We start from the raw sequence: 21,111 nt of genomic DNA on the forward strand, positions 1-21,111 counted from the left end.
GGAGTTTAATAGTATAACATCTTAAGTTTTTAAATCTGTTAAAATTTTTGCCAAAAAAGGATTTTCAAGAAAATTACAGAACTTTTGGTAGCACTTTACTTTAAGGCAGGGGTCTCAAACATGCGGCCCGGGGGCCAAATGTGGCCCGCCATTGCTTCCAATCCGGCCCCTGAGATGAATTTGCAAAGTGTAAAAATTCCACAGTCAAGCCTGTTGAACTCAGGTTCCTCATACAGACCAATATGATCTACAGTAAAATAACAGCATAATAACCTACAAAAAAATAATGACTCCAGATTTTCTTCTCAGTTTGATGTGAAAAAAATATTACATTATGCCTAGAAATAATGACAACTTCAAATTTTTGTCTTGGTTTTAGTGCAAAAAATAACATTAAATTATGAAAATATTTACATTTACAAACTATCATGTAACAATAAAATGTGAATAACCTGAACAAATATGAACAACCTGAAATGTCTAAAAAAAATTAAGCACAGTTTTAACTATTTTCTGCCTGTAACTAAGTGTTTAGTGTCTTTGTAGAGCCGATCCATAATGCACATGTAGAAATGATAAGTTGAGGCAGAATATTGTTAAAATTGTATTGATTTTTCTTTAGAAATTTCATTTTTTTCAGGTTATTCCTATCTTTTTTGTTTGGATAGTTTATAAAAGTAAGAATTTTCGTAATTTAATGGGTTTTTTTGCACTAAAACAAAGACAAACATTTGGAGTTGTCATTATTTATAGGTTATTATGCTATTATTTTACTGGTCCAGCCCAGTGGAGTTCAAATTGGGCTGAATGTGGCCCCTGAAAGAAAATGAGTTTGAGACCCCTGCTTTAAGGTCTAGTTTATAATGCATTAAGCGCACATTAATAAGACATTATAATGCATTTATACAGGGTGGGGAAGCAAAATTTACAATGAACATTTAGTTGTTTTTTCTCAGCAGGCACTACGTCAATTGTTTTGAAACCAAACATATATTGATGTCATAATCATACCTAACACTATTATCCATACCTTTTCAGAAACTTTTGCCCATATGAGTAATCAGGAAAGCAAACGTCAAAGAGTGTGTGATTTGCTGAATGCACTCGTCACACCAAAGGAGATTTCAAAAATAGTTGGAGTGTCCATAAAGACTGTTTATAATGGAAAGAAGAGAATGACTAAGAGCAAAACTATTACGAGAAAGTCTGGAAGATACTATTAAAGAAGAATGGGAGAAGTTGTCACCCGAATAATAAAATAATAAAATAATAGCATAATAACCTATAAATAATGACAACTGCAAATGTTTGTCTTTGTTTCAGTGTAAAGAAAAAAAAACATGAAATTATGAAAATACTTACTTTTGGGTCAAGTCACACGCCTATTGACTTTGAATCAAAAAATTAGAATTGACATAATGTTTTCAAACTTTTTGGAGTTTAATAGTATAACATCTTAAGTTTTTAAATCCGTTAAAATTTTTGTCAAAAAAGGATTTTCAAGAAAATTACAGAACTTTTGGTAACACTTTACTTGAAGGTCTAGTTTATAATGCATTAAGCGCATTCATAAGACATTATAATGCATTTTAAAAGTCATTACAACAGTTTATGATCATGTACAACAACTTATACCAAGGTTAATAAAGTATTTTAAGTGTAGGCATAATGTATTATAAATTCAGCTTTCATAATATTTTATACATCCATACCAAAGCAGTGTGAAGGAATTTATTTTTTTAGGTGGGGAACTTTTGTTAGGTTTTGTCACCGGTCCCTATACCCATCTATTTTAGGGATTTCATATTTATTAAAAAAAAGTATGTGTTTGAATTAACAAAGATTTAGAGCTGCCACATTATTTTTTATTTATGTATAAAGCAACATGTAACACTTCTATTTACTGTCTCTGTTCTTTTAATGTTTTGTTTTAGCAAAATAAAGAGTTATTAAGAACACTTTGTATCATTTTTGACTTACACTTTACTTAGAGCCGGCAGATACTGCTCATACGTCATCATACTTGTGTTATATCATACAACTGATAATGTGTTATATATCCCAGGACTTGAGATTCTTCCTACAAACACTGTTGTCACTTTGGTATGGAGGTATAAAACATTATGAAAGCTGAATTTATAATACATTATGCCTACACTTATAATACTTTATTAACCTTGGTATAAGTTGTTTTACATGATCATAAACTGTTGTAATGACTTTTATAATGCATTATAAATGCATTATAATGTCTTATGAATGTGCGCTTAATGCATTATAAACTAGACCTTCAAATAAAGTGTTACCGAACTTTTTATATGAACTAAATTCAGTCCCCGTTTAGCCGCATTATGTAATAAAAGTTCAAAATGTAATAAGAATGTCACGTCATCTTGTAATAAAGCCGCATTATGTAATAAATTGATGCATTTTGTAATGAACAACGTAAATGTATTATGTAGTAAATTTTTTCACATTATGTAGGAAGTTATTACAATTTGAGAAATTCATTACAAAATGCACTTGACACATTTTATTTAAAAAAAAAATGTAATAACATGGTTCATTATGTAATAACAATACAAATTAATATAATTTCAGAGCAATTTAGAAGAAATTAGTCACAGGAGCTACAGGTAATGTAATCCGAACTTTAACCACACAGTTTAAAGATGAAAATAAAAATATGTCAAGTGCATTTTGTAATAAATTTCTCAAATTGTAATAACTTATTACATAATGCGAAAAAATGCACTACATAATGCATTGAGGGAGTTTGTTACAAAATGTGTCAGTTTATTACATAATGCGGCTTTATTACAAGATGACGTGACATTCTTATTACATTTTGAACTTTTATTACATAATGGGAATTTATTACATAATGCGACTCAACACACCTATTGACTTTGAATCAAAAAATTGGAATTGAGATAATGATTTCAAACTTTTTGGAGTTCAATAGTATAACATCTTAAGTTTCTAAATCCATTAAAATTTTTGCCAAAAAAGGATTTTCAAAAAAATTACAGAACTTTTTATATGAACTAAATTCAGTCCCTGTAACATGTAACACTGTTTTTTTGTTTTTGCTTAATTCAGCATTTTTTTCCTTAATTCAAGCTACTTTTTTTCCTAAACATTGAGGAACAGGCAAAAAAAAATGTTAATATTGTGCTTAATTGTCTTTAGACATTTCAGGTTGTCCATATTTTTTTCAGATTATTCACATTTTATTGTTACAGAATAGTTTGTAAATGTAAATATTTTCATAATTTAATGTTATTTTTTGCACTAAAACAAAGAAAAAACTGAAGTTGTTCATTCAAGATTTTTTTTTACTTAATTGAAGATTTTTTTTTTTTACTTATTTCAAGTTTTGTTTTTTTTTTTTACTTAATTGAAGATTTTTTTTTACTTAATTCAAGTTTTTTTTTTTACTTAATTGAAGATTTTTTTTTTGCTTAATTCAGCATTTTTTCCTTAATTCAAGCTACTTTTTTTTTGGTTTTTTTTTTTGCTTTATTCAATTCAGGATCTAAATAAAAAGATCACAGATAAATTTAGACTTTTTATTTTTTTATTTTTTAGAGGGACATTGGATTCCTTTTCTGTTCTTTGAACAGTTACAGAGTGTGATGTGCTTCTCATTTGTACTATGTATAGATAGGCTGTGTTGCGGTTATGAATGAGACTTGTTTACCCTTTTGCTGACCATGTGACTCAGACTCCCACGCCCATTTGCAGGGCGTTTCCATGGCAGCAGTCGAGCATGGAACAGTGAACTCGTAGTCAGGCTTGGTCTGCAGGTCCTGAAATGGAGCCTTGGGGGGATGTGTGTGTGTGTGTGTGTGCCTCTCACAGGATCACAGCTCAGCGGCCTTCGCTTTTTTTGGCCATGGCAGCAGAGCCTCTAAAGCATGTGCCTCAGTGGAACGACTACAGGGAGGCTTCTTTAAAAAACTGCTTCGATGCAAAGTTCAACAGACAAGCGCAGAGGTCGCCTGTTGTAATGTGGAGTGGTCTAGTGAACTACATTGTTGAGACCCTCCTCCCATAACATGTAAATATAGGTGGCCTTCAAGTGCTGCTGTTTAATGGTGTGGTGCTGCCCTCTTCTGGAATCCGTGGCACTGACACGCAAACGCAAATATTGACACATGACGTAACCCCGGAATGTTCTGATGTCTAGGAAGTGATTTTACAGGCAGGAGTTACTTTGTCACACGTTGAATTCCATGTAATATTATTGCTAAATAATAGACTAAAAAAAAAAAACTTGGTAACACTTTACTTGAAGGTCTAGTTTATAATGCATTAAGTTCACATTCATAGGACATTATAATGCATTTATCATGCATTATAAAAGTCATTACAACAGTGTATGATCATGTACAACAACTTATACCAAGGTTAATAAAGTATTATAAGTGTAGGCATAATGTATTATAAATTCAGCTTTCATAATGTTTTATACATCCATACCAAAGCAGTGTGAAGGAATTAATTTTTTTTAGGTAGGGAACTTTTGTTAGGTTTTGTCACTGGTCTCTATACCCATCTATTTTAGGGATTTCATATTTATTAAAAAAAAGTATGTGTTTGAATTAACAAAGATTTAGAGCTGCCACATAATTTTTTATTTATATGTAAAGCAACATGTAACACTTCTATTTACTGTCCTTTTAATGTTTTGTTTTTGCAAAATAAAGAGTTAAGAACACTTGGATGTATAATTTTGATTTACACTTTACTTAGAGCCAGCAGATACTGCTTATACGTCATCATACTTGTGTTATAATATCATCAGTCATCCTGTAACTTATTATTGATGTTTATAAGGCATTATTCTGTTTCAGAAACTACATGTCAGAGCAGTTCTCTGTGTCTTTATAACTGGCTAGAGTTATGATGATTATAATGTGTTATATATCCCAGGACTTGAGATTCTTCCTTCAAACAGTGTTGTCACTTTGGTATGGATGTATAAAACATAATGAAAGCTGAATTTATAATACATTATCCCTACACTTACAATACTTTATTAACCTTGGTGCAAGTTGTTGTACATGATCATACACTGTTGTAATGACTTTTATAATGCATTATAAATGCATTATAATGTCTTATGAATGTGCGCTTAATGCATTATAAACTAGACCTTCAAATAAAGTGTTACCAAAAAGTTTATACTTACATTTTTATACTTTTAAGAACAGAATTTATTTCTACCGGCCTTTTCTTTTGCACTGGTGTGTTATATATTACTGCTTAGCTAAAATTTGCTTAGAGGTCTTATTTCTGTCTTTGTGCATATGAAATCAATCTAAGTGAATCCCCAAAGGAACTTTGTGTTGGTAAATGCAAGTTATGCTAATTTACAGGATTTCAATTCTGTTGCAACATGTTGATGGTCATATGAACTATGTTTTCAGCTCAAAAATGTCCAATTTCATCACAATTAATGCTATATTCTCATGTCACAAATGGCCAAGTTATATCTGAACTGAATTTACCTGAAAAACAAATATTCTATTCTTTTAGATTCCCCAGTTTTTCTTACAAGATTCTATCCTACATATCACATGTTTTATTTTTACAGGTTCAATATGGAGTATGGTGCTGATCCATCCTGCTTATGTTACGCCAATACATACATTAAGAATGTCACACGTCACTTTTTAAATCAACAGTTTTCTAATAATAAGCATTTTTATAAAGAAATAACAATTCTATATTGTTATTTCCTCTTTAGTATGATGATAAACTATACAATAAATAATGCTGATCCTAGTTTTTGCACAGGGATCATTTGTGGAAACGGTGACATGGCTGCCGAGCATCAGTATGATGGGATCTGTAACAACCATGTCACATCCGTCCACTGCCACATTTTGTGTTTTTGTGTCAGCTGTTATTGTTTTAGATCCACAATACTAACATTTATGAATAAGAGGAGAATTAGCAATAGTAAGTATATAAGTTTATTACTAATAAAGTACTGGTACTGACCAGAGCATCATGGGTAATGTCACGTCCGTCCACCAGCAAAAGTTTTCACATACACGTGCTATTCAAAATCCAATATTTCTGAAAATAAAGCTTCCACTGTCAAATAATATCAGTAGTCTGTGCACAAATGTATTAGCATTATTTCAACACAGTTCTATGCATTTCTTACAACTTTTTTTTTTTTTTTTGACAAATACAGCCACTCATTTGACCCCCTAAGTAAATTTTAGCTGTGCTGTGTACTGTTAAATTTCCCAATGGTGGGATCAATAAAGCCTTATCTTATCTTATCTTATCTTATCTTATCTTATCTTATCTTATCTTATCTTATCTTATCTTATCTTATCTTATCTTATCTTAACTTTTTTTTTTTTGTTTGTTTACTTTCCAGTGTGTCTTCTGTGAGATTCTGGCCAGTTGTCTGCATGCAGGGAATGACGACTCATTTTAAGACGAACAAAGCTTTAAAGGTAAGTGTAATGTGCGCTGTGTACTTGTTTGTTGCTTGTTATCTTCATTTTCTGATTCAGTTTTAATTTATTTTACTCATTTTAGTGTAAAATTTCCAGAACCAGTTTTATAAATCAAATAATAGGCGGTACTCTAAACCACCCGCAGAGAGTTAACAGAGTATTTGTTACACTTCAGGAGTTTATTAGTGTAGATTCAACAATTCAGATATCTCATCACGTATATTCTATTGAATGTCATTAACTTGAACGCTTTTTCATGCTTCAGTTATGAGAAAATTATTGTTTGGATCATTGAAGTTTGTGAAATTCAAATCCATTACAAAATGGACTTTAACGCTCCATATACAATAACGAAAAATAATGCAAAATATTTGATTCTTACCAAGATAGATTTAGAAGTGTCAGATAATTTATCTTGTTTTAAGAGTTCATTTCTTATTTTAACTGTTCATACATCTGTAGACATGCTTATTTCTAGATTTAACAATCGGAATTCAAAAAATCTTGTCAAGTGAAATTATCTTGCAGATATTTTATTTGTTTTGAGTACCTTTTCCTCAGATTTAGTGTTTTTAATTTTGTTTTTAGACACCCCTTTTTTGCAGTGAACATATTGTAACACTATAGAGAATGTTTCTAAATCTTGTCTTAATATTATAATTATTGATGGTAGATAGGTATGCATGTATGAATGTATGAGTGCATGTACAGGTGTTCGTGTTTACAGATACATATTAGTTGATATTATTATGTATCTACCTTCTTTTGTATTTCCTGCCTGTTTATCTTTTATTTTTTATGTTTATGAGACAAAAATATGTTGAGTCTGTTGCCAGAGTTAATTGTTAACTATATACTTCCTATTCCTGTATGGAGAAACATATTAAGTTCGCCATTTGCCTTTGAAAAGTTCAATAAAAACTTGAATTAAAAAAAAAAAAAAAAAAAAAAAAAAATACTGTCGCCTGTTTTTCCCCTTCATAAATCCCATGTAAAAAAAATCTACAATAAACACACAAATAGAATCGTAAGTTATTTTAACAGAAATATTACTTCAATTATTTATCTTGAAATAGTAATAACATTTGTAATAAAACTGAATAAGAAGCAGAAATACACATCTGCTTTAAAGGGCTTATGTAGTATTGATATTCCATTTTTACCTTTTGTAAAAATGTATTGTGATCGCTTTGCTTTGTGTGTTTGCGTGTTTGTTTGTTAGCAGGATAACTCAAAAAGTTATGGACGGATTTTCAGGAAATTTTCAGGAAATGTTGATACTGGCACAAAGAAGAAATGATTAAATTTTGGTGGTGATGGGGGGGGGGGGGGGGGGGGGGGGGTACAGATCTGTCTTGGCGGAGGTCTGTGCTCTCCGAGTGCTTTTCCTGTTAATAATGTATTTTATATAGTAACCCTCAACTTCAATCTGAAGTTTTATGAATATCTGCATGATCAGTACATTAAATACAGGAAAATGCATGATGTTCACTGAAAACAAGGTAAAATACAGAGGATAATATTATAATAAATAGTGATAAATCACTTAAGAAAGGTTAAATCTACAAAAACATAGATAGATAGATAGATAGATAGATAGATAGATAGATAGATAGATAGATAGATAGATAGATTTGGGAACTGCCGCAAAAGTAGCGCTAGGTCTTTATGGGTTACTGCAGTGTTTTTCTACCTTGGGGTTGGAACCCCACATGGGGTCGCCTGGAATTCAAATGGGATCGCCTGAAATTTCTAGTAATTGATTTAAAAAAAAAAAAAAAAAAAAATTACTGATAAAAAAAAAAAAAAAAATATTGATATTGATTGATATTGTATGTTTAAAAATAATGGAATTTATGTTTCGTGCTAAAGTAAAAATCTTCCTGTTTGTATTGAGAAAATTTTTAAGTTAAGAGAAGGAAATTATAATTTAAGAGGGATGTTTGTGTTTGAAACATGTAAAGTAAGAACAAAAGTTAATATCACTGTGTTTCTGTTACTGGTGTCAAATTATGGAACAAATTGAAGGATGAAGTGAAATTGTGTAGCTCACTGTCGAGTTTCAAAAATGCTTTAATTTGTCAAATTCTCAAGGGCTATGAAAGTAATATGATTTCAAAGTGACTTATGAAACCGAATGTAGAATAATTTGTGTTTAAATTCTAATCTGCTGCAACTTCAGGTGTGGACTTGGAGTAAGGATGGGAATAGGAGAAGCAGAAATAAGCCTCTGGCTTCAGCTTCTTCCTTTTTCAGTTACCAATTGTGTTAATTTTATGTTTGTTTGTTTTGTTTTTTTTTAATATGTATGTGTTTTGTGCTTAACTGAAATAAACATTCATTCATTCATTCATTCATTCAAATGGTGAGTTGACAGAGACAATCCCAATCCATAAAAGACATGACAAACTGTGAAGCTGAAACTGAAGCACTGTGGTTCTGTTTATCTGTCAAATGTTCATTGTGGTCAGTTTCAGATGCTGCAGCTCTTTCATAATTCATAGTTTCAGTTCTTGTTTGTTCAGTATTAATTGTCAGCCTTGTAAATCCAAGCTGGACTGACTGTACATATCCTGACCAAGGAAAATAAAGTTCTCACTTTGCGCAGTAATCTACACCTGGCTTTTCTGCCTCCGTCCGTAATAATATATATTGCATAGCCTAAATGTCGTCTAAAATTGTTTGCAACATAGTATAGCAAACTATTACGTGATCAAAAACAAATTAATTTTAGCAAAAAAAAAAGTCTGTTTTGAATGTCTGGGGTCGCCAAAAATTTGTGATGTTAAAATGGGGTCACGAGCCAAAAAAGGTTGGGAACCACTGGGTTACTGTTAGATGAGGATAAAGATTTTTGAAGTTTAATTTATCTTATTTTTTTTAATTTATAGCTTTATTTACCAGTACTACACTGCTCACAAATGAATCATAAATGAGCCTGTTTTCATTAGTTTTTTCCTTGGAATGATGCTAAAACAGGTAAAAACTGAAAAAATAATAATAATAGAGAAAAAATGAAAACAACAACAAACACAATTCATCATCACATAATCAACCACAGGTAAATAAACACCTTCAGCAGATTTTCAGCTACTTACCTTTCTTTTTTTTAACGCAGGTCAAGAAGGAGGTGGGTGAAAATGCCCCGGCACTCAGCGATGACGAGTTGGTGGCCATGTCTGTGCGGGAGCTCAACCAGCACCTCCGCGGGCTGACCAAAGAGGACGTGGTGAGGTTGAAGCAGCGTCGACGGACCCTGAAAAACCGGGGTTACGCTGCTAGCTGTCGAATCAAACGCGTCACACAGAAGGAAGAGCTGGAGAGGCAAAAAATCGAGCTTCAGCAGGAGGTGGACAAGCTGGCCCGCGAGAACGCCAGCATGAGGTTGGAATTGGATGCCCTGCGAGCCAAGTACGAGGCTCTCCAGTGTTTCGCCCGGACTGTGACCCGCGGGCCCCTCTCGCCGGGTAAAGTGGCCACCACCAGCGTCATCACCATCGTCAAGTCGGCCAACCACAACAACAACTCCAGCCCCACCCCGTTCTCCGCTCCCTCCTAGTGTTGACAGGACTGGGCTCTCGTTCTTCTGCCTGGTCCTTCCCGGTTCCGACCCAGCCTGATCCCACTCCTCCTGTTACTGAGAGGAAGCTCAGCAGTTAGACTGAGGGATGGAATGGGGTGGCAAGCTCTATGTGATGTTATGCTGCATTCACAACTCTGTCTCCCATCATCTGTCTATCTTACACAATCTACATTGTCTGTGCACTGTTCAACCCCACCCTCACACCCCCCAACCCCCAACCCCTGACCCCCAGCACCGGCATGGTATTGGGCCTCCGTGACCTTACCTCCATGACTGATAGCAAAGATTTTTTAGTGTGGAAAAAGTATTTACATGCCTTTAATAAGAACAGCTCTTTAATTCTAGTGTAACGTCAGAGATATAAGTAACAGTATGTGACGCAGGTTAACCCTCCGGTATCCCGTCCACCAAGGACTATACTAAGCACCAAGTGTGCCATTTTGGCATTATTCCACAAGTGTGCTATTTTGGCACACTTGTGGAATAATGTCAAAAAAAATGTTCATACAGTTTGTTTTTAATTCTTTCACACTTTTTTCTATTTCATCAACTTGAGCCATAAATAAAAATACCAAATATTCAATAACTGTCACATTTTTTAACCCTTTAAATGCCGTGTTTGTAATGTAAACAAACCATTTTTTAGATGCAAAAAACAAAAAAAAATTGTAATTTTTTTCAATATACTACATGAAAAGTGGATCACATATTATTCGATTATTTCATCCTGGCATTTGTCAATGATCACCTCCAATACTGGTTAATTTGCATTATTATTTTTGGCGCTAGGTCAAATGTTCAAAAATACTAGCATCTGTCACCAAGTGTGACATTTTGGCACTCTTGTGGAATAATGTCAAAAAAATGCAGTACATACAGTTTGTTTTTAATTCTTTTACACTTTTTCTATTTCATCAACTTGAGCCATAAATAAAAATACCAAATACTCAATAATTGTCACATTTTTTAACCCTTTAAATGCCGTGTTTGCCATGTAAACAAACCTTTTTTTTTTTGGAGGCAAAAAACACAAAAAATTATTTTTTTTCAATACACTACATAAAAAGTGGATCACATATTATTTGATTTTTGCAGTCTGGCATATGTCAGTGATTTACTCCAATATTGATTAATTTGCATTATTATTTTTGGCGCTAGGTCACAGGTGTCAAACATACGGCCTGGGGGCCAAATCCGGCCCGCCAAAGGGTCCAGTCTGGCCCTTGGGATGAATTTGTGAAATACAAAAATTACACTGAAGATATTAACAATCCTTTTAGTTCAGGTTCCACATTCAGACCAATTCAATCTGAAGTGGGCAGGATTCAGTAAAATACTATCATAACAACATATAAATAATGACAACTCCAAATGTTTCTCTTTGTAAATGTAAATATTTTCATGTATTTCCACAAAAACAAAGTAGAATTTTGCAAAAAATGTGAATAACCTGAACAAATATGAACCTGAAATGTCTTAAGAGAAGTAAGTCCAATTTTAACAATTTTCTGTCTGTTATGAAATGTGTATTTGTAGATCCACTGTGATCTGTAAGTTATAATATATATGTATAAATGATAAACTGAGGCATAACTTTGTAAAAATTCCACTTATTTTTTCAGTTTGTTCATGTTATTCACATCTTTTGAAAGGATATTTTGTAGATGTAAACCTTTTCATAATGTAAATTTACTTTTTTCGCTCTAAAACAGAGAAAAGTTTGGAGTTGACATTATTTATATATTATCATGTTATTATTTTACCGGTTTGGCCCACTGCAGATCAAATTTAGCTGAATGTGGCCCGTGAACTAAAATGAGTTTGACACCCCTGCGCTAGGTCAAATGTTCAAAAATACTAGCATCTGTCACCAAGTGTGCGTAAAATGCACACCTATAAATCAAACTATTAAATATTATATATTGATTTATTTTTCTGCTCTAATTTGATTTTATTTTTTGTAAATCAAGCTCAGCCCTAATCATACATATCAAACGGAAGAAAGTGCGTTTTAGGCACACTTGGGAGACAGATGCTAGTCTTGTAATTTTCTTCTGTTTACAATGTGCAAATTTTAGTTGGTGTCCAGAACTTTAAAGATCATGCAAAAAATGAACAACTTTTGAATTCTAACCTTATTTAAATTGTGAAAAATAATATGAATTTTTTTTAAAAACCAAGTGCAAAGTGTGCCTAAAAGTTGCACCGAGATACCGGAGGGTTAAAAGCACATGTTTATAGTGTGAGCCTTCAAGAGCTGTCGCCTTAAAACTATCGGAATAGCGTAGCAATGAGATGTAATGGTTGTAGCTTGGAGGTCAGTTGGACGCTTCTTCATAGCCACAATTACCAAAAGTGCTTTAACCACATGCCTTTATAACCCAAACAAACAGAACACCAGATGTTTTCACCGATTACTTTCCTTTTCTCAAATGTGCTAAAGCAGTAAAATTGGCTGTTAAGTGTGTGGTCGGAGTGAAAACATGCCTACAGATGGTTCTCTATGGGAAAGTTGGAAAGCGCTGCTGCACTACACTGTGGAAAACTCACTGGTGTTTTACCTGAAGGGCTAGTGATCGGACTGTGTTTCTGTTTTGGTTATGCACAGTTTAAAAGTTAACCGTTTGGTCAAAATTGCTATGAAAGTTGTGGCTGAATTCTAATTCTCGAGTGTATTTTGTTTGTGCTTTTTTCTCTCCTCCTGGGGAGTACGCTGGTAAAAGGCTAGAGGTCGTCTGTGTCAGGTAGGCTGCTTTTAAAAGAGGAATAACTCATGCATCTTCAATTCGCTGTCATTACAGCTCATCCATCCATGTAAAGCTCGACTTCTGGCGGTATTTTGGAAGAGAGAGACTGTTCAGTTTGTGGACACGACTGAGAAAGAGACGTGAAATAATTAGCTGTGGCGATTGAGACATTAGATCAGGGGTGGCAAACTCATTTTGGTTCAGGGGCCATATTTAGCCCAGTTTGATCTTAAGCAGGCCAGACCAGTAAAATAATGACTTAATAATAATAACCTATAAATAATGACAAATCCAAGTTTTTCTTTTTGTTTTAGTACAAAAAAAACCCAATTAAATAATGAAAATATTTACATTTTACAAAAAAGATGTGAATCACCTGAAAAAAACAGAAATTTCATTTGAAAAATTAGTGCAATTTTAACAATATTATGCCTCGACTTATTACACTGGGTTACAAAAAAAATGTTTTTTGCAAGTTGTCTTGGTTTTTTCAACTGAATTAGGACCATTCTGCACCGCTAAATCCAACAATGACATCTGTTTTTCTCAATCAGGTCAGGTTTTTTTTTTTTGCTAATTTGATTTTGAAAAATTTGATCTTCTCACAAAATTGATTACATTTTTGTGACTTTATCAGTTGATTTTTTTTATATAGTTCTCACCCAAAATAGGTTTTAAGAGAAAAAAAAAATCATTTTCTAACAGGATTCCTGTTAGGTACAATGTATTCACCGCAGATGTAGCAGAATACGTCAGGCTTATTTTTGCAAGATCTTCTAGTCGAAGCCATTTCATTCACCTGTAATATTAAAAAAACAATCATAAATTGGTAAAGTAAAATCTTCAGAACTCGTTTATTGCAAGAAATATGAAAGAATTTTGTAGTATATGATGTGAAAATGCCCATAAATGTAAGCAAAAATGTTAAAAAGCCAATATGTAGCATAGTTCAGAAAGTTGACCTGATTGAGCAAAATTAATGTGATTTTTGGATTCAGCACACCAAAATGATCCTAAATCAGCTCAAAAAACTTAAACAATAAATTTGTTGTTGACCAGTATTATTTATACATGTACATTTACACACAGTGTTACATAAACATTTGGTAACAGGCAGAATATTGTTAAAATTTTGGAGTTTGGAACTAAAATTTGAACAATTTCTACAATTTCCCGACCCCAAGGTTGAAAAACACTGAACTAAGGTGTAATATTGTTAACATTGCACTTATTTTTCTACAGAATTTTCAGGTTCATATTTGTTCATATGTTATGTTCGAGGATGGTTCGTAGATGTAAACATTTTCATTACAAAATTTGACTTTTTTCGCTCAAAAACAGAAAATACTTTATAGAGTTGACATTATTTCTAAGTTCTTATCCTATTATTTATTTTATTTTACTGGTCCGGCCCATTTTAGATCATATTAGTCTAAATGTGGCCCCTGAACTAAAATGACTTTGACACCGCTGCTTTAGAGCACTTATGAGGAAACTGTAAGAAAACAGTATAATAGAAAGAAACTAACAGAAAGAAATGAATCATACTGGTTTCTATAATTGGAGAAAATAACCCAAGTGTGGTGTGACCACTTAGTGCAGGGTCGAGCTTAATGTGACTAAGGATGTTATCTTCTCTGACATTACATACAGTACCGCAGCACTTATTACGTGATGTTTTGCCTCTTTTCCTTCTAAGCCACTCTATGATAGATAATCCATATTGGATGTATAGTGATAGTGTGAGCGGCCCTTACAAGTGAAATGCAAATCAACTTAATTCCTGTATATTACAGACTTAAACCTTAGGCTCTGTTTTCACTTTTTTTTTTTTTTTTTGTCATAAGAGATGAACTGAAAAAAGCTCCCACTGCCGCTGTTGTCACTTTACATTGAGAACTCCGTCCAAATAGAAATCATTCCTACTGTTGGGTCACGAGAAATGCCGCTGCCGGTGTTGGTAACTTTCAAACAGTAGCTATTTGACTTTGCTTTTGACACACTCTTCTGCAAGAGAACTCCTGACGCCATCTCTAGGAACAGTGGTGTCAAGACAAATGCAGTAAAAACACCTGTTGTATGTTCTGAGATATTTAAAGTTAATTATGAAATTCACTTGAAATCTATAGCCGTTTCTTATCGAGGATCCATTCCTAATTTGGAGTGAAGTCAATAGAGATTGTTCATGTCAGGATTTTCTCTTGGCTAAGAGGACATGACTGTTCTTCCCCTGTTCCATAGCTGCAAAGAACAGTACGGGGAACTTTGCTGCTGTACAACCTGCTGTGATTTTAAAGCAGGGGCATTGCTGTGTTCTTACTCTCATTTTGTATTTTCACTTGGTTTCTATGTTGTTACATCCTATGTTTTCTTTCTGATACTTAGTTTTATATGCATATACAGTATATATATATAAATATATATATTACATATTTTTCTATATTTATGTCTTTTACTATCCTGGGAGTGGTGTGATTATGTAATCAAGTCCAATTATGTCATTGCTGACCTTTTTTTCCCTCCAAAAAATTGTATTCACATTTACAATGAGAAAACTATTCTCATAACTTCAGTCTTTTTTGTGAGTATCTAAATGCCATGAATAGTTCCTCTCAGCACATGCAATATTTGTCTAATCCACAAATTAGACAGCGACTAGGGCTGCAAACAGAATCCGTGTATCATTCGTTTTTCAATTTAAAACCTAAAATCAAAAAACAAAAATATGACTTGTTTTTTTGTTTTTCCATTTTCAAAACCAGAATGAAAAACAGATAACGGTTTGTTTTTCCATTTCCCAATTTTGTGCTCAAATGAAAAATGGAAAAAAAAACAGATAACGACCAATCTGTGTATCATTCGTTCATTCATTTTTCAATTTAAAACCAAAAATCAAAAAACAAAAAAAACAAGTTTTTTTTGTTTTTCATTTTCAAAACCAGAATGAAAAACAGACAACGGTTTGTTTTTCCATTTCCCGATTTTGTGCTCAAATGAAAAATGGAAAAAAGGGATAACGTCCCTTTAGTCGTTACAAGGGAAAAAATAAACAAAGGGAATCATGGCCGGACTGGAGGAATATTTTTGCTATAATTAAGCAGCTGTTTGATATGTACGGAAGCGTATTGCATTCACACAAAAAATTAAAAAATTATTATTATTTTTTTTTCAGAAAACAGTATCTCATTAATTCGGAAAATTCCGTTTGTTTATTTTTTCCCCTAGTCATGACTGTTTCCGGGTCAGACAACTTAACTATACTGAAAATAGCAAAATGGGATGAAACGGGCGTTATCCGTTTTTTTCCATTTTTCATTTGAGCACAAAATTGGGAAATGGAAAAACAAACCGTTATCTGTTTTTCATTGTGGTTTTGAAAATGAAAAAATGAAAAACAAAACAAGTGTTTTTTGATTTTTGGTTTTAAGTTGAAAAACAAATGAACGAATGATACACGGATTACGACCATTTCATCCGATTTTTCTATTTTCAATGTAGTTCAGTTGTCTGACCCGGAAGTAGTCGTAACTGTGGAAAAAATAAACAAACGGAATCATGGCCAGACTGGAGGAATATTTTGCTATAATTAAGCTGCTGTTTATCTCATTAATTCAGAAAAATAGAGCCGAATTTATTTTTTTGTGTGAATGCAATACGCACGTATCAAACAGCTGCTTAATTATAGCAAAATATTCCTCCAGTCCGGCCATGATTCCGTTTGTTTATTTTTTCCCTAGTTACGACTACTTCCGGGTCAGACAACTTAACTATATTGAAAACAGAAAAATTGGATTAAACGGTTGTTATCCGTTTTTTCCATTTTTTATTTGAGCACAAAATCAGGAAATGTAAAAATGAACCGTTATCCATTTTTCATTCTGGTTTTGAAAATGAAAAACACAAAAACGAGTCATTTTTTTGTTTTTTGATTTTAAATTGAAAAATGAATGAAGAAATGATACACGGATTCTACAGGTTGCAGCAAGTTTTTTTTTTAAGCAGATTATACTCTATGACTGTAAGTTTACACTATTAGTGAAGTGTGTAAATGTCATATTTCACTTTGTAAGTTTAATGTACAACAAAAATAGCAAAAGTCAAACTATCTATGCAAACAAATCCAAATTCTTCTTTTTTTTTTTTTTTTTTAGATAATTTAGCTAAAAATATAGATTAATAAGTCCTTAATTGTGGTATACTGCAGACATTACAGATCTTAAATATTTAATCTTTTGTACAGAAAAGCCTTATTCCAACAACAGCACCACCTTTAAGGATGAGAGTATTCCATACAGATTAAAATCTGAAAATTAACCTGCATGTAAACCTAGTGAGCGTGAACATAAACTTGATATTTTGATAAAGATGCCAAATGATTCAGTTTCCAATGATGATGATGATGATGGTAATTTTTTTATTATTATTATTATTTTTTTTAAATCATACCTGAAAATATGTCCAAAGCTGCTAAAGACTGTCCCTCCAGACCTGTATAACCTTTCAGGGTTAAGTGAAGATGACGCAGAATAATATATAAATGCATCTAACATGTTTACATAGTTAATTTTTAAAGCACATTAGATTACATGCATTTTCTAACGAACATTTTTAGACACAGGTGTCAAACATGCGGCCCGGGGGCCAAATCCGGCCCGCCAAAGGGTCCAGTCCGGCCCGCGGGATGAATTAGTGAAACACAAAAATAATACTGAAGATATTAACTATCACGGATGTCAAAATAATTTTAGGTCAGTTCCATCTAAAGTGGGTCAGACCAGTAAAATACTGTCATAATAAACTATAAATAATGAAAACCACATATTTTTCTCTTTTAGTGTAAAAAAAAAAAAAAAGTAAAATTACACAAAAATGTTAACATTTACAGACTAGCCTTTTACAAAAAAATGTGAAAAACATGAACAAATATGAACAACCTGAAATGTCTTAAAAGAATTAAGAATAATTGTACCAATATTCTGTCTGTTAGTAAATGTTTTGTGTATTTGTAGATCCACTGTGATCTGTAAGTTGTAATGAACATGTGAAAATGAGAAGCTGAGGCCAAATAATGGCATAAATTGTTAAAATTGCACTTTTTTTCTCAACAAAATTTCATTTTGGTCATTGGTTGTTTGTATTTTTCCACATTTTTTTAAAGGATGTAAAAATTTTGATCATATAATTTTACTTTTTTCACTCTAAAACATAGAAATTAGACATACAAATTTTGGAATTGATATTATTTATGTATTATTATGTTATTATTTTACTGGTTCGGCCCACTGCAGATCAAATTTAGCTAAATCTGGCTCCTGAACTAACATGAGTTTGACACCCGTGTTTTAAGACATTACAGTGACCTCTTGTGATAACGTTTCAAAACCAAATGCTGTAAAAATGAGGCATTGTTAGACTTTATTTAGCACTTATTTACTGTATTTGGCTCTGAGATGAAATCTTTTAAGCGGCTCACCTTAAAATAACTTGTAAAAGTATGTACTTGTGTACCATGCCATAATAAAAAGACAAACCTCTCTTAAGGTGAATTAAGCAGTCGTCATAATGTGACCCAGCAGGAGGTTCATTCACTTCAATACATGTAAGGTGATCATATGCCCGACAGGACTAATATTGTCAATGAGCTCTGTTTTACTGTTAAATGAACAAAATAACATCTCATAAAATGAAATAGAAGCAAAAAGTCGAGTGAAGCTGTATGACTGAAGTTCATCATTATCCATGAACTGTAATAAAACTGTTATTAAAGCTGTTATATTTACCTTCCACATGAACCGTAACGATGCAAATGTTAAAAAAAAAGGTTTCTAGTATGTCCTGAGGAGGTATTCATGGATTTTTAATTTAAAATAAGCTTCCAAACACAAGCTTTGTCAGTCCTACAAGCTACAGTATTAAAGTCACGGGCAGGTAGAGTTGGTTTTAGTATTGTAGACCGAAGGTGTCTGTGTTAGAAAGTTAGAAAAAAAAAAAAAAAAAAAGGCTCCATAGTAGAAGGAATGGAGCGGTCGTGGCTGAAATAACGGATTGAATGTTTGTTCGCCAACAGCAGTTTCTATGTTAAGTATGTACTTCAGAGATAAATGGGATTCCCTTGTTGCAGTCTTGTGGCATAATGTTGACGCTTAATGAGCGACTGTAAACAAGGACAGTAATAAGGCAGCATCAAATGAGTATGTACCCTTCACAACTTGTCATTACTCATATATGTTTTATATTTATTTCATTGATTTGTGTAATTTTATTAAAAAAAAAAAAAAAACTAAATTATTTTTTATTTTACATTCAATATTTACATGTTTTCTCAATGAACTACCCTCATGTACAAATAAAATCTCTATTTGTTTCTGCTCTGATTTAAAATATGGTAAATTATTCCTATAACTAGGTCTGCTGTGTCTTTGTTTTTGTACTTTCAAATAAAGCTTTTTTTTTCTCCCCTCACTGAAAAGGAGCACAATTACTCAGTTCAACAGAAGCTAAACAATTGTTTTATTTGCACACCCAAAGATGTAAAACCATTTTGTGTATTTCTTACCTGACTGTAAATTAATATCTGCTTTCCCAGAAAGACAGCTATCATTGGCACGAGAGTGTATCAAAAATTCAACTAATAACAATGACTTTACAAAACCGGTCGAAAACAAACTTATGATCCTAAACTGCTGTACATCTCCAGTATGACATAACATTTCTAATTAAAAGTGGGAACAACCCTATTAACCCTCCGGTATCCGGGTGTGTTTTTTAGGCACACTTTGCACTTCATGTTAAAAACTTCATATTATTTTTCACAATTTAAATAAAGTTGGAATTCAAAAGTTGTTCATTTGTGCGTGATCTTTAAAAAAATCTGGTCACCAACTAAAATTTGTACAATGTAAACAAAAAAAAAATTACAAGACTAGCATCTGTCTCCCAAGTGTGCCTAAAATGCACTGTTTCTTCCATTATAACCACTGTTTTTCATCCATAAGCCATTAAGGCAGGGGTGTCAAACATGCGGCCCGCCAAAGGGTCCAGTTCGGCCCCCTGGGATGTTTCTGCCAAGTGCAAAAATTCCACAGTCTTGAATTGAATTAAGCAAAAAAAAAAAAAAAAAAAATAGCTTGAATTAAGGAAAAAATCTTGAATTAAGCCAAAAAAAACAAAAAAAAACAAAACATCTTCAATTAAGTAAAAAAAAAAATCAGGCCAAAAAAAAAAATCTCAAATTTAGCAAAAAATCTTGAAAAGAATCTTCAATTAAGTTAAAAAAAAAAAAAAAAAAAAGCTCAATTAAGCCAAAAAAATCTTCAATTAAGTTAAAAAAATCTTCATTTAAGCCAAAAAAAAAAAAAAAAAATCTTCAATTAAGTAAAAAAATCTTGAATTAAGCAAAAAAAAAAAATCTAGAATTAACTTAAATTTTTTTTCTGTTTTAGTGCAAAAAGTAACATTAAATTATGAAAATATTTACATTTACAAACTATCCTGTAACAATAAAATGTGAATAACTTGAACAAATATGAAAAACCTGAAATGTCTGAAGAAAATTAAGCACAATTTTAACTACTTTTCTGCCTGTTCCTCAGTGTTTAGTGTCTTTGTAGATCTGATCCATAATGCACATGGAGAAATGATAAGTTGAGGAATAATATTGTTAAAATTGCACTAAATTTTCTTACAAGTTTTAAGTTAAATTTCAGTTTTTTCAGGTTTTTTTTTTGGATAGTTTATAAAAGTAAGTATTTTCATAAATTAATGGGTTTTTTTTACACTAAAACAAAGACAAAAAATTTGGAGTTGTCATTATTTATAGGTTATTATGTTATTATTTTTCTGGTCCGGCCCACTGCAGATCAAATTTAGCTGAATATGGCCCCTGAACTAAAATTAGTTTGACACCCCTGCATTAAGTCATAAATCCTGCTTTTACTGATATCTGGGCTTCACTTGAGAGGTGAAGGTCTAAATTAATTTATTAACATTGTTAATGTTGCTGTTAATCATTGACATATGCCAGACTGCAAAAATCAAATAATATATAATCCAATTTTTATGTAGTATTTTGAATACAAACAAACATATTTTGTGGTTTTTGCATCAAAAAATATAGTGATATCATGATCAAAAGAGATCGTTTAAAGGATTAAAAAAATCTAAAATGAATGATTATTTGATATGTATGATTAGGGCTGACCTTGAGTTACAAAACTAAAATCAAATTAGAGCAGAAAAATAAATCAATATATAATATTTAATAGTTTGATTTACAGGTGTGCATTTTACGCACATT

The 21,111-nt window shown here is 32.3% G+C and overlaps 1 protein-coding gene across 1 annotated transcript in view; it reads left to right on the forward strand.

Annotated features, from left to right (window-relative positions):
- mafk (v-maf avian musculoaponeurotic fibrosarcoma oncogene homolog K) overlaps positions 1-10,369 on the forward strand; it is a 33,215-nt gene extending 22,846 nt beyond the window's left edge. Inside the window, 3 exon segments of the mRNA XM_030140758.1 lie at positions 6,404-6,482; positions 9,604-9,991; positions 9,994-10,369. Coding sequence (XP_029996618.1) covers positions 6,438-6,482; positions 9,604-9,991; positions 9,994-10,145 — 585 coding nt within the window. The 5' untranslated portion in view covers positions 6,404-6,437 and the 3' untranslated portion in view covers positions 10,146-10,369.
- The last annotated feature ends 10,742 nt before the right edge of the window (positions 10,370-21,111 follow it).

The sequence above is a fragment of the Sphaeramia orbicularis genome, chromosome 8, assembly GCF_902148855.1.
Source record: "Sphaeramia orbicularis chromosome 8, fSphaOr1.1, whole genome shotgun sequence".
In the NCBI taxonomy this organism is placed as follows: Eukaryota; Metazoa; Chordata; class Actinopteri; order Kurtiformes; family Apogonidae; genus Sphaeramia; species Sphaeramia orbicularis.